Source organism: Cupressus sempervirens, chromosome 9, assembly GCF_028749045.1.
Source record: "Cupressus sempervirens isolate cs-2001-9-10 chromosome 9, ASM2874904v1, whole genome shotgun sequence".
NCBI lineage: Eukaryota > Viridiplantae > Streptophyta > Pinopsida > Cupressales > Cupressaceae > Cupressus > Cupressus sempervirens.
Window position 1 is genome coordinate 157,285,292 of NC_143126.1, and position 15,427 is coordinate 157,300,718.

Below are 15,427 nucleotides of genomic sequence, written 5' to 3' on the forward strand. Positions count from 1 at the left end.
ACCAGCAGACTTGATACCTCTCTCAGTAGTGCGGAATGAGATATAATGCATTATGTCTTGGCTGAGCCATTAATAAGGAATATTGCATTGCTGATGTTACACATATACATTATTGCACTTGTTCCAATTCTGCATATGCATAATAGAGTAGATGAAATGATCCCTTAGCAGCTCCATCCAATCAACCATTTCGTTATTAAGGGAAGATGTGGGCATATGAGGAGATCAAGTAGACAAGTGGTCCATTTGAATTTAATACAAGACCAATATGGCAGATATACTTCTGTGCCCCTTAGGAGGCCAATATGGTGTATATACTTCCATGCCCAATTGAGGCCGATATGGCGGACGTATTTACATGCCCCTTTGGAAGCCAAATGACGGATGCATTTCCATGCCCCTAAACTTGATGGTTAGGCTCAAGGCACCTTGTGTGTCTTCTCATGGCTTCATAGCTTTGACAAGTCATTGGGTAAAGCGCAAAGGGAATCCATGTGCGCATTATGTAAACTACACTAATGATTAAGACAATGCTCATATGCCTAGTAGGAGAGATTGATCTATATCGAACATGATTGAGGAGTCTCAGTCAAGATCTATTGAGTAAAGTTACACCTCCGACCATCTTATATCTCTTATTTGAAAGGATTTGTGATTTTAGGGCAAAAACTAGGGCATGTGCAAAAGGGGACATTATGAAAACTAAATATATTATAGGGCAAAGCATTTGCCTAGAGAATTACTTAAGCCAAAAAGATGGTGCCAAATGCACTTATGATACATCAATGTGACCACCATAGTTCTTAACGATATGCCTCAACTATATTGCCAGTAGTAGGACAAGTGAATGTATTTAGTTTTAGGTCTTGTAGGCATCCAACCTTGCAATTTTGTGTTATTATTCATTTTTTATGTATTTTGAAGTTTAGGTTCTCACAATATGGAATTGATAAGTTTCTATTCACTCTAATATCGATAGCTTGTGGGACTATAGACCCTACCTTTCTTGCTTTCAAATTTGCAAAACAACTATTAAAAATCTTGGAGATGCGTTCCCCAATTTTCCCAACCTTATCCTATTCGAACAAATGTAATTGTAAAGAAGACACTAAAGTGTCTACATATTTGCCCAAATGTCATAGTAAGATTTGCACTCAAGAAAAAAATGCTCTAACTCAATTACCCCTACCCTACAAAATATGCAAACTCTTTCCTCCCATTCTTCTTGAGGTCTTTTTCACCTAAATGTTTCACATCAAAGATGATTGAGATAGTTCTTGATTGAGCTATACAAATCTTCACTCTCCATGACATATTTGCCCCTATATAAGCCTTTTGTTGTTGATGATAAGTGGGATTAAATTTATTGGGATAATATTTATTTTTTCTTAGCAGCTTTTCCCACATGACTTGCTAAATTGATTTGTAGAAAAGGCCTTTATTTCTTGTTAATATCAGGCCCGTCCTTGGTTGGATGTTTCACTTGCTCATCCACTTGATGTTTTGTTTCATCATAGACTTCTCTCTCATTCAAGACTTCTTTGGTTACAGCCATGGGCCATCTATGCGTCTCCATCTATTGAACGTTTTTTAAGACAAGACATGAGATACATCATAGCAATGCCCTCAATAGGGTGAGTACCCATTTGATAAAAAAGAACCTCATAAGAGACTGGAAATTTGAGTTTTAATTTTCCTATGGTCACGTGTTTTTTAATCCTCTCTATGTGCTTCCATTTTACCATTGAAGTACTGCTAGCCCATAATTCACATCCATAAATAATCATTGGACTAACTAAAAGCCCAAAAAGGGTTTGCATAGTTTTCCAATCCCATAATTCTACATCCTACTGTTTTGCAAAGCCTGTGGTGCTCTCCATCATCCCAAAGTCTCTTAATTCTACAAGTATCCCAGCTGAACTTGTTGCTAGTGTTGGCTTGCAGCTTGTAGAATTGCTCTAAGGCATATAAATCCTCTCCTAAGCCTCACAACATACTCTCCCAAAATAACACTATCCACTATTTGCATATTTAACCATTCTTCTAGTTTATTGATACAAAGGCCAAAAAGTGAAGAGCGAAGACGACACCTTTTCTTAATACCTATCTCACTTCTAAAACTTTCAAACAGGTCTATCTGAATTCTGACATTTACTAAACTTCCTCTTATGGCCTATGAACAGCCCCTCTATATTGCTCTGCAAACATACAAAAAGCTTTCTTGAAGTCAAAAAAATAGCAATAAGCTTACTTTTTATCATACTGAACTTTTCCAACATTGTGTCCCAAATTGTGCCATGGTCTATACTCGAGTGCTTTTAGTCTAAAGCCTGCTTGCCTTTGACATTTTGCCCTCTTACCTTTTTCTTCTATCCACTTATTGATTTGGTGCTTCACCACGCTTCTGAGGGGCAAACAAAGAATTGACCATGATCGTTCAGTAGTTAGATGAATTGTTTATAACTTTATATCACCACCCTTAAAAGAGAGGTATCATTAGGCTAGTTATCCAATCCCTTGGGAAGCCAAACTTGAAGATTTTTTAAATGTTCCTGATACGGGAAGCTAGAATGTTCTTTCCCCATTTTGAGTGCTGCACGTACAACTCAACCATGTCACGTGCCTTCTCATGCTCAGCTTCTTAATGCCTTATGTAACCTATTGTATGGTAAATAGCTGTATTGCCATGTCGACCAAGGGAGGTGTCTTCATTTATGGTTCGTGCTCGTAAAATTGCCTTGCATGTATAAGCCATTGATCCACTGTAATGTTATTCTCTGTGTTTTGTTTCCCTTGTTGAAGCTCATACGATGCCAACAATTCAAGCTTTCACAACTTCCATTTTGTGTTGATGCACATGTACAATTTTCATTTAAAACTTTAACTTCTCGTGAGGGACAATTTTGTGTTGATATTCTTAATTTGAGAATCTTCCACATTAATGACAATACAGTTTTGTGTTTATATGCTTTCTTACAATTTCCTATTTGTATGATTAAACTAAACTTAAGAATTTTAAGCTTGCATGTGTTGTAATTATGTGCTGACATCATGATGGGCAATTTGTGTCAATATGATCACTCACCTCTGATCTATATCAGAATGCAAGAAAGTGTTTACATATTTTCCCAGATGTCATAGTAAGATTTGCACTCAAGAACGAACTGCTCTAGCTCAACAACCCCTACTCTGCAAAAGACGCAAACTCTTTCCTCCCATTCTTCTTTAGGTCTTCTTCACCTAAATGTTTCACATCAAAGATGATTGAGATAGTTCTTAATTGAGCTATAGAAATCTTCACTCTCCATGACATATTTGCCCCTGTGTAAGTCTTTGGTTGATGATGATAAGTGGGATTATATTTATCAAGTTAATATTTCTTTTTTCGTAGTGGCTTTTCCCACATGACTTGCTAAATTAATTTGTATAAAAGACCTTTATTTCTTGTTAATAGTGGGCACATCCTTGGGTGGATGTCCCACTTGCTCATCCACTTGACGTTTTGTTTCATCATAGACTTCTCTCTCATTCAAGACTTCTTTAATTACAGCCATAGCCATCTATGCCTCTCCATCTATTGAACATTATTTAAGAAAAGAAATGAGGTGCACCATGGCAATGCTCTAAATAGGGTGAGTACCCATTTGATAAAAAATAACCTCACAAGAGACTGAAGATTTGAGTTTTAATTTGCCTAAGGTCATGTGTTTTTTAATCCCCTCTATGTGCTTCCATTTTACCATTGAAGTACTGCTAACCCATAATTCACATCCATAAATAATCACTGGACTAACTTAAAGCCCAAAAAGGATTTGCGTAGTTTTCCAATTCCATAATTCTACCTCCATACTGTTTTGCAAAGCATGTGGTGCTCTCCGTCCTCCCAAAGTCTCTCTTAATTCTACAAGTATCCCAGCAGAGCTTGTTGCTAGTGTTGACTAGCAACTTGTAGAATTGCTCTAAGGCATATAAATGCTCTTGTAACCCTTGTGCAGATCTAGCAGTCAAGATGAGATCGTCAATGTACAAGAGAAGCCTAACAACACACTCTCCCAAAATAAAACTATCCACTCTTTGCATATTTAGCCATTCTTCTAGTTTATCGATACAAAGGCCAAAAAGTGAAGAGGGAAAGACGACACCTTTTCTTAGCACCTATCTCACTTCTAAAACTTTCAAACAGGCCTATCTGAGTTCTGACATTTACTAAAACTTCCTCTTAAGGCCTATGAACAGCCCCTCTATATTGCTCTGCAAACATACGAAAAGCTTTCTTGAAGTCAACAAAATAGCAATAAGCTTATTCTTTATCATACTGAACTTTTCCAACATTGTGTCCCAAAGTGTGCCATGGTCTATAGTTGAGTGCTTTAGTCTAAAGCCAGCCTTTGCCCTTTTGCCCTCTTACATTTCTCTTCTACCCGCTTATTGATTTGGCGCTTCACCATGCTTCTGAATGGCAAACAAAGAATTGACCATTATGGTTCAGTAATTAGATGAATTGTTTATATCACCACCCTTAAAAGACAGGTATCATGAGGCTAGTTATCCAATCCCTTGGAAAGCCAAGCTTGAAGATTTTTAAAATGTTCCTGATATGAGAAGCTAGAATGTTATTTCCCCATTTTGAGTGCTCCATGTACAACTCAACCATGTCACACACCTTCCTCATGCTTAGCTTCTTAAGGCCTTATGTAACCTATTGCATGGTAAATAACTGTATTGCCATGTCGACCAAGGGAGGTGTCTTCATTTATAGTTCATGCTCATAAAATTGCCTTGCAATTGCATGTACAAGCCATTGATCCGCTGTAATGTTATTCTCTGTGTTTTGTTTCCTTTGTTGAAGGTCATACAATGCCAACAATTCAGGCTTTCACAACTTCCATTTTGTGTTGTATGCGAATGTACAATTTAAATTTAAAACTTAAGTTCTTACGAGGGAATTTTGTGTTGATGTACTTAATTTGACAATATTCCACGTTAATGACAATACAGTTTTGTGTTTATATGCTTTCTTACAATTTTCTATTTGTATGATTAAACTAAACCTAAGAATTTTAAGCTTGCATGTGTTGTAATTTTGTGTTGACATCATGATGGGCAATTTGTGTCAATAAGCTTAATTGAAGAATTTATGCAGTTTTGTGTTGATAAAGTTCTGTACACGTCCTGTATTAATATGATTCTTTGCAATTTAATTTAAGCTCCGACATATGTTCATGCAACTCAAAAGTGTATAGGTACACTGCTTTGCATATTTTGTTTTGACATGATTCTTTGCAATTTAATCCAACCCCTGCTATACTTCCATGCAAAATAATTTTAGGACTATTATGACAATTGTTTTTATAAATGTGTTTCTGCACAATATAATTAAACCATAGTTAGCAAGAGACGCAGGGGTTTCGGTTCTCGTATGGAGATACCAATCAAATTAGAATATGTCAAAAAAAAGAACAAGAAGATAACTGTATTACATTATGAATGTGAAATATGCAATCCAAATCCTATAACAAATTGTGGGAAGTCATAACAATTATAAATTTAATTATGCTCTCATAAGATGCAATCTCATGTCAAAACATGAATGTTTCATGCTGTATAATTTTTATTAAAAAATTCCCAATAAATTATATGGTTTTGCACTTTCACTACTCCAATTTCGATCCTGGCTGCGCTTTACATCCTTAAAATACGTATTACAACTACCTGTTGCAAAAGATTGATAACCTTAAATTTGGTCTCACAATATATTCTCCCTGTTAAATTTTAGTATATTAATTAGAAGTGTATTTTCTCTCACAAGTCAGGAGCAAAGAAAATATATCAGAGATGGAAAATGGAAATTAAACATAAGATCGCAATCATGCCAAATTCAGACCATTTTTGCAAGAATTTGAAGAGAGAGAGGAAAGGAAGGAAAGAGCGTACCGATACAACATCGAGTGGTTTGGGAGAATCACGTCCCGTTTTCGAACCCGCTGCGAGGGAAGGCGTTCCCCCTTTTCCCAAGGCCGAATTCCATGGTGATGCCACGAGGGCAGCAACACGTTTACACGCGTACTGCATGTGAGTGAACAGTATTGCCATGTCATCTGCCACGTTCGCTCCATCTGTGCCCAGGTAATCCATCAAAGTCCGGAATTTCATGTCATGTCCTTCAGCTGAGCTTTCCATGGCAGCTACCGCAACCCTGCGAGAGGGGATTAATTGTTTAATTGGCCTCTGCGCCGGCGAAGATTTCAAACATTTGATTTGGGATTGCAGTGGGAAAACTGGAAATCCGTGGGAATTCAAATTGGGACATAATATCAATGACTGCATTATGGAAAAGCAATACGGTGACTACATTGAACCATATTTTATTTGTGGCCAAAAGTCCTTCCTACTGAAATTTCAATATCCAAATCTCCTCAATAACGGATATACTTTTGGGTATGTTCAAAGACGATTCTTTCATTTTTTTCAAGACAAGAAAACTTATACATTCATTTAATTCATTTTCTCGATTGATTAGTCAGATCATAAAATATATAACAAATTAGATACAACTTCAAATGTTTATGTTTTTTTATTTTTATTTTATAATTTTATAACATTTTCAATAAGTCTATTAGTCTATACTAATTTTTTAAGTGAAAAAACTAATTTCCTTCAACAAAAATATAAATGTTTTTAACATATAAAAATATATCTTTCATTTCATTAATGACATATTTATGACATTCATTAATAACAATTTTATCTATTTACAATTGTCAAAAATTAATTAAAAATTTATTCAAAAAAAATAATCTATTCATGATGAAATATTTTAATCTTTATAATCAAATTAATTTGTAAAGTATAATGAAAATTTTGATAATGAGTTATGCATTTTAAAATATATGATTTTAATTATTAAATAGTTTTTAAATGAATAATGATATTGGTATGTTATTACTTCTTTCTTTTTATAGGTAATTGAGCTAATTATTATCTATTGAGATTAATTATTATTATATAGTAAGTTCGAGTAGAATCGAACTAGAGACCTCTAAGATAAGAGGCTCACAAGTTGTCTTTGTGTCATAGGCTCATGTATTTTTACTTAATAGCAAACGCATGTTAGTGTGGCCCCAAAACCTAAGTTATAAGTTTGGGACTTTCCAAGTAAGTTGTTGTAAGAGTGATTTAAAATTTCCACAAAGAATTTCAAGAGGCGAAGTCAAGGCGTTCAACTACTAGGTCCTCCCCCCTAATGCATTGAATGTTTCCATTCTTTCTAAAATGCCTTAGGCGACCACTTGAAACACATTTAGCATGAGTTTGTTTATGTTTGGCATTTATTTATATTGAGATTTTGGATTGATATCTATATATCCAAAGTTTATTCTTGCCAATAGTTTTCTTTATAACTCTACATTTGTACATGTCTATATATATATACATTTTGGGAGGCCTATATAATTTCAAGGTTTATTTTTTATGAGCGTTGTTGTTTATAGCTTTTTGTATAATGTTTATTCTATTCAGGTTGTCATCTTTACTATTGTTTTAAAAATATAGTTATATATAAAATTGAATGTGCATGTGCATGTGCATATTTACTATTGTTTTAAAAATATAGTTATTTATAAAATTGTATGTGTATGTGCATGTGTATGTGCATGTGCATGTGCATGTGTATGTGTAACACCCAGTTTGGAAACCCAAAATAAATTAACCTAATATGTTACTCAGTGAACTATTTTTAAAATAGTTCATACAATATCAAAGAAGCAATGTGGAAGTAATATACAAAAGCACAATAATTACACATATGCAATTATAATATAGATTTTATTCATCAAGGGTTTCATCATGTTGAGTCGTGTTTAAGAAGTTTTGCTAATTTAAGTTTTAATCATAAGTACAATGTTCATAATCATAAAATGAATAACAAATACATAATCTCATAAGTACAATTGATATGATATTATCCATCCAAATAACAACATCTAGTACACATGTTGCAGGGTATGCAATAATAAATGCAAGTACATCAAGAAGTCTTGAAGACAAGAACAAGAATGATAAAGGTACAATTGCATCAACAAACATCCAATAAATGTCAATCTATGTGGGAACTCAATGATAAATTACCTCTTGACCTCATGGCAACCTAATCAGACACCACTCCCACTATGTAGGGAAGAAAATGAATGGTTCACAAATAATCAAATCATAATACAATCCTAGGAAAGGAATCTTGATAGACCAATTTACCTCAAGTGTATACAAACTATTGATAAAGAAAAGACAACCAAAGTCAAAAAGACATTCAACCAAACCAACATCACATATCAAAGTCAACAACAGATACGAAGTACAAATCAAGTATTGAAACCAAAGAGATACGATGCTAAAAGAATATCCATTTCCAAACTAAGTGTCGAATGTCAAAAGCACAATAACTAACATATAACAATTGTCATCAAAGAGAGTAAATCCCTAATCAATAACTCCAACACTAAATACACCAGCAGAGGCAAATACAAAATCTATGGAGGAGACTCATGCTATATATTGAGGAGTGTCATCACATGGTCAAACTACTTGAGTTACCTTGGACTAGTCTCTCGCTAGACTCTGGGCCCTCAAACGTTGAATTGCCCTGGACTGATCACTCTAGACCCCAGACCCTCAACGTGACACATGCAGAACCAGAATGCCCTCTCATGAAAATGAGAAAACTAGTCATACCTCCAACTAGGTATCATATTTTTTTTAATTTTTTTAAATATCAAACAATAAAATATATTTAATTAAATATATTTTTTATCAATCTTTATAAAAGTATTATAATTTTGCAAATCAATCCAACCAATCAATAATTTGTTTGCAATGATTTAATTATTCTTTTCATCGAGGTTTTGATCAAGATTTTTGTATAAACTAGATGTGTAAAAATGATATTCATCTAATAATATCAAATGAGGGTTTCTATTGAAGGTTTTCCAATCTATTTCCATTCAAATCCTAGCTAGATTTAGAATAATTTCTCCATCTACATTCTTTGTTATTTAATATCAAAATTTCTAAGATCCAAATATTTATTTTAAATAAAATAACAATTCAATTCACAAACACTAGGAAGACACAATGAATACAGATCTTTTCAGGAGAAATTTACTACCACGGGTTTCAAACCCTATCTAAAATGATGCTAATAATCTAGACAATTTGGTGAAACCCTTTCTAATCCAAACACTTCAAAGCTTCCAATAATTCTTTGCTCCAAGGCAAGAAGAAGAATGATAAAGGTACAATTGCATCAACAAACATCCAATAACTATTAATTTGTTTGACAACTCAAAGATAAGAAGTCACTACCTATCAACCTCATGACAACCTAATCAAGCACCACTCCCACTATGTAGGGAAGAAAATGAATAGTTCACATGCAAATAATCAAATCATAAAACAATTCTAGGCAAGGAATCCTAATAGACAAATTTACCTCGAATGCATACAAACTACTGATAAAGAAAAGTCAGCCAAAGTCAAAAAGACATTCAACCAAACCAACATCACATATCAAAGTCAACAACAAATACCAAGTACAAATCAAGTATTGAAACCAAAGAGATACGATGCTAAAAGAATATCCATTACCAAATCAAGTGTCGAATATCAAAAGCACAATAACTAACATATAACAATTGTCATCAAAGAGAGTAAATCCCTAATCAATAACTCCAAAAATAAATACACCACCAGAGGCAAATACAAAATCTATAGAGGAGACTCATGCTATATACTAGGGAGTGTCATCACATGGTCAAACTACTTGAGTTGCCTTAGACTAGTCTCTCATTGGACTTCAGGCCCTCAAACCTTGAGTTACCCTAGACTGATCACTCTAGACCCCAAACCCTCAACGTGACACATGTAGAACCAGAATACCCTCTCATGAAAATGAGAAAACTAGTCACACCTCCAACTAGGTATAATATATATTTTTAATTATTTTTAAAATATGAAACAATAAAATATATTTAATTAAATATATTTTTTACCAATCTTTATAAAAGTATTATAATTTTACAAATAAATCCAACCAATCAATAATTTGTTTGCAATTATTTAATTATTCTTTCCATTGAGGTTTTGATCAAGATTTTTGTATAAACTAGATGCGTAAAAATGATATTTATCTGATAATATCAAATGAGGGTTTCCATTGAAGCTTTTCCAATCGATTTCCACTCAATCCTAGCTAGATTTAGAACAATTTCTCCATCTACATTCTTTGTTGTTTAATATCAAAATTTCTAAGATCCAGATATCTATTTTAAATAAAGTGACAATTCAATTCACAACACTAGGAAGACACAAAGAATATAAATATTTTCATAAAAAATTTACTACCGTGGGTTTCAAACCCTATCTAAAATGATGCTAATAATCTGGACAATTTGGTGAAACCCTTTCTAATCCAAACACTTCAAAGCTTCCAATAATTCTTTGCTCCAATTTTAAAATTTGCTCTCCCAAAACCTATGTGTAAAAATGAACTACAAACCCTCTAATAAAGAACCATAACCCTAACTAGGGTTTATGTTCCTTAATTTTTGAAAGTCATTTGCTTTATTAAAATATAAATATTTTCTTTTCTCCACTTTATTAAATTGTGCAAGCGTTATAAAAGCATAGTTTATTGTTTAAATTATTAATAATAAGTAAAGCTCATTATTTAAATGTGAGAGCCTACAACACAATGGTAAATTGTGAGTCTCTTATTTGGGAGGTCTTGGGTTTGAGTCTACTCAAGCTTAATAAATAACAATAATAATTACTCACATCACAAAATAATAATTTATCTTGGCTTAGGCTTCTTATCGATGACAATAAAAAATTAAAGCTCATTATTTAAATGCATCTCTAATTTAATTATTATAGATTAAATTGTTATAATTAAATAACATTAAATCTTTAATATTTAAAAATGAAAATGGCGAGCACGCATTGAAAAATGAAAAATGCAAAATTCAGCAGACTTAGGACTAAGGCACAACCCTATTCAAAGAACAATGATGAGCCTCATTACCAGCACAGATCACAAGCTACCAAAGCGTTGAGATAGGGACGACGAGGCTATCAATCCCAAAATAGGGAGCAAAATTCAAGCACCCGTGGTAGTGAAGAGGTTTCCACTTCAAATTGCTTCGAGCCATTAGGCATATTGCAGACAAAGGAAAAAGGGATCTCAAAGCTTACTAAAAAGCGAGAACGACATGTTTTAGGTAGGGATAGACCCCTTACCAAAATTCATTCGATCACTAGTTTGGATAAGCAATTTTTCATTTTTAACTCCACCAAGTATGCAAAATTTTGCTTGGATCTTCCCCTCCTTGGGCAGGATAGTTTCGTCAAACCCCTAGGTTCAAACTCCAATCCATAGCCTTCGCTTGTTTCATCTCATCTTCCCCATTCCACTTACATTCCACCCCATCGCAGAACTAGTCAGCCTAATCATTTTATTCCTTCACCTCCGCATTTGATTAGCCCTGCTGAAGATGGTGAGGAGGACAGGATCCTTATAATCAATAACCAGGATAGTGAGGAACAATGGAAAGAATGCCAGGAAGTGGGAATTTTTGCCTACTGGAATGGCCCCATTGGTTTGAGGAGTTATGTGGCTCCCAGGTTTGTATTTCTAAACACTCTAATAGAATTTTATTTTTCCATTGTTGTGATAAATTGATAAAAAAAGGAGTTTCTTCGATTTTTTGACTATCGATTTAAAGGGCATGCTGTGCATATTTTTGATTGGGTTCCAAACTATGAGGAAGGTAATTTATAGTTCAATATTTTGACATGGTTTGTTGTTAAATCTCTGCCCCCGGAGCTAAATCACATAAACATTTTTAAAAGGATAGGTAGGAAATTAGGGAACCTTATTGTTTTGGATGTAGCATTTGAATCCAACAATAATATTATATTTCTTATTAGCTTTCAAACCAATAGTAGCCATAGAAAAACCATTAAACTCATCACAAATAGATCTATTTATAACTTGAAATTCCTTAAGTATGAAGACAGAATAACAGATATCATCAGAATGGATGATGAGAAAAGGTATTCATTCAACATGGATATTAAAAGCTCTGATCTAAGTAGATCGCTTCCTCTTATTCAAAGTAGGAAATTGAAAAGAAACCATGATTGGCATAAGAGTAAAGAATGTAGTAAGGGTTAGAATATGGTTATAGCTGAAGAAAAAATGGAGAAAATGATCCACTTACAGTAGCACATAAATGAGAATTCTCAAGGATGCCCTAATCCCCATGCAATTGGGGACTCAAGGTCAATTTTAATTAATCAGGCATCCTATGGCAAAGGTGTTGCTCATCAAGAAGAAAATATCACTATGGAGAACCCAAATGAGGAAGAAAAAGTTCAGATCCCAAGCAACAGACCTCGACTGCAGAGCATTATTGTTGATAATAGGAAACGGCAGAAAAATGACAAAAGGCACGAGAAAAAAAAAGAAAAGGGACAAGAATAATCAGTCATTAAAGGAGCACATGGCTACATTGGGAAAGGAAGAGGAGACTCCATTTGTCATACCAGCAACTCAAAAGACATCTAAAGATTGCCCCTCTGATAGAGATTTAGAGGTCACATGCATGTATAAAGAGGACAATCTAGATCAAATCCAAGTAGAAGAGCAAGAAGAGGCACTTGATGATTTTTTAGACGGTAATCTCGAAGGCAAGGAGAACTTGATGATGTTTAATTCTTCAACAGAAAGGATGGAGGAATTCAACATGGAAAAAGATGAGGAAATACAAGTACTCAGCCAAGCTAGGATAGCAGAACGCTTCATGGACCCCTTGATAATAAAAAACAAGTTTTGGTAGACTCCTTCTACTACAATTAGCTCCCCATTTACTCCTAACAACAATATACAACATAGGGAAAGGAACAACAATCTTGAAGATAGGTTACCAGTTAAGGAATTGCATGAATTCTTAAACAAGGAAGACAATTTGGATCAAGGAATGGTCAGTGGGGGTGTATCAGATTCTGAAAAAACAAATCTTGAATAACTATCCGAGGAATTAATCCAAGTCTTTTGTTTTGAAAATATAGATAAAAGCATGGACAGTCAAAAAGAAGAGTTAATCAAGAAAATCCTAATGCTAGGAGGGAAAAACTACACATGTGAAGATCTTAGGAATGATTTACTATGGATTGAACAAGAAGATAATTCAGCAAGGTTGTCTCTAATGATGGATTCAAACTCATACAAGAAGCTTAAACTTTTTAACAATAAGAAATATGGAGCAGAATTGGACCAACAAGATCTCAAGGGTCATTCAGGAAATGGTGAGAATGAAACTGACAAGGATCTGGCAGAGAAGATAGTCTTAGGACAGATTGAGGAAGCTAGTCCTATACAGCTTGGATTGCATATGAAACTAGAAGGCCTGGAATCTCCTATTTGCAGCAGAATCAAAGGAAAGTGGGGAAGAAAATCTCTCAAAGAACTCAGAGAAGCTGATGGGCACAATAGAGGGCAGCAAAAAATTGACCAATTATTCAACGTTGGGAAGGGAAAGTGCCTTCCTGCTCAAGTATGAGGATCACAACTTGGAATGCTAGGGGACTTAATGCCCTTAGCAAAAAGAGGTTATTAAAACATAACCTTAAAGCCTTTGATTCTAATGTTGTATTAATAGAAGAAATTAAATTAGATAGTGTAGAAGTAGTTAAAATGAGCAAAGAACTAGGGGTTTGGTTTTCTATTTTTCAAGAATTTGTGGGGGCTTCAGGGGGCCTTGGCCTACTATGGGATCCTAGAAAGGTTAGTATCAACATCTTAAATAGTTGTAGTAACTGGATTAGTGCTAATGTGCAAAGTTTAAAATCTGATCTTAATTTCATTATTATTAATGTATATGGTCCAGTTAGCAATGGTGGGAAAAATTTAACTTGGGATAAAATAGGATCCTTTTTGAATAATTTTAAGGACCATTTGATTGTATTAGGAGGTGACTTCAATACAATTCTAAACTTGAATGAGAAAGTAGGAGGTAATCAAGTATTATCCCAAGCCTCCAACGAGTTTAAGAATTGGTGCAACACACATAATCTTCTTGACACTCCTGTTAATAATGGGATATGTACTTGGAATAACAAGAGAAAAGACTTTTCTTTTATCGCAGAAAAGTTAGACAAATTCTTGATAAAGGGAGATTTGGATATTGGGAATCAAAATTTTATGTCCTCTATCCTACCAATCGTTGGGTCAGACCATTTCCCAGTTAGATTCAAATTTAGTGAACCTCATAAGCTTGCTAGGAACCCGTTCAAAGTGAGAAAATGTGGTTTTCAGACCCTAGTTTTCTCAATAGTATCAAAGAATGGTGGGCCTTGGACACTTGTGAGGGTTCAAAGATGTTTGTTTTTACCACTAAACTTAAAATGCTTAAAGATCGTATTTTACGATGGAATAAGGAACATTTCAACAATATCTTTAAGGAAAAACTTGATATCGAAAAATAACTAAAAGATCTAAATGTTGTACTAATCAGTAATGGTATGAACAATGAAAGTTATAGACTCAAAAAGGAGCTACTAGCCAGACAAGAATACATCCTTTCAAAAGAGGAGATATTTTGGAAACAAAAATCTTGAGAACGATGGCTAGCTAGGGGGATAGGAACACTAAATACTTTCATAATTCTACGTTGTACAATAGATCTAAGAATAGAATCACAAGTGTTAAAAATCAGCAAGGAATCTTGACGAATAAACCTAGCAAAATAGTGGACACCTTTGTCAATCATTTTCAAAATATTTTAAACAACCACAAAGGATCAAATAAATTAGCACAAGATAATCTCTTGAAAGTTATCCCTAAAATTATATCAAATGAGGATAATAAAAATTTAAGCAAACCTATTACTTTGGAAGAAGTTAAAAAGGTTGTATTTGAAATGGACCCAGATAAGTCTCCGAAGCTTGACAGTTTTCAAGCCTTTTCTTCCAAAAATGTTGGGATAGTTTAGGAATTGATTTATGGAAGGCCATTGAAGCTTCTAGGAATGGGGGATCCCTTATGGCTGAAATAAATCATTCCTTTATCACTCTTATCCCTAAAAAGTCAAACCCTGAAACGTCGAGAGATTACAGACCAATCGCTTTATGCAATACTATTTATAAGGTCTTCTCTAAAGTTTTAGCAAATAGACTCAAAGACATTCTTCCTAAAATTATCTCTAAGGAATAGTCTGGTTTTATGCCAGTTATGTCTATCCTAGATGGCATCATCATTATCCAAGAGACAATTCACTCTGCTTTGTCCAATAAAGAAGCGTGCATGTTCATGAAATTAGACATACGAAAAGCATATGACATGGTCAATTAGAGATTTATGTGTAAGGCTCTGGAA

At 34.1% G+C, this 15,427-nt stretch overlaps 1 protein-coding gene across 1 annotated transcript in view; it reads right to left on the bottom strand.

Annotated features, from left to right (window-relative positions):
- LOC149537985 (Inositol monophosphatase family protein) overlaps positions 1 to 6,508 on the bottom strand; it is a 79,571-nt gene extending 73,063 nt beyond the window's left edge. Inside the window, exon 1 of the mRNA XM_089799384.1 lies at positions 5,935 to 6,508. Within this exon, the coding sequence (XP_089655510.1) occupies positions 5,935 to 6,327 (393 nt within the window). The 5' untranslated portion in view covers positions 6,328 to 6,508. The remainder of the gene's footprint in view (positions 1 to 5,934) is intronic.
- Between the last annotated feature and the right edge of the window lie 8,919 nt (positions 6,509 to 15,427).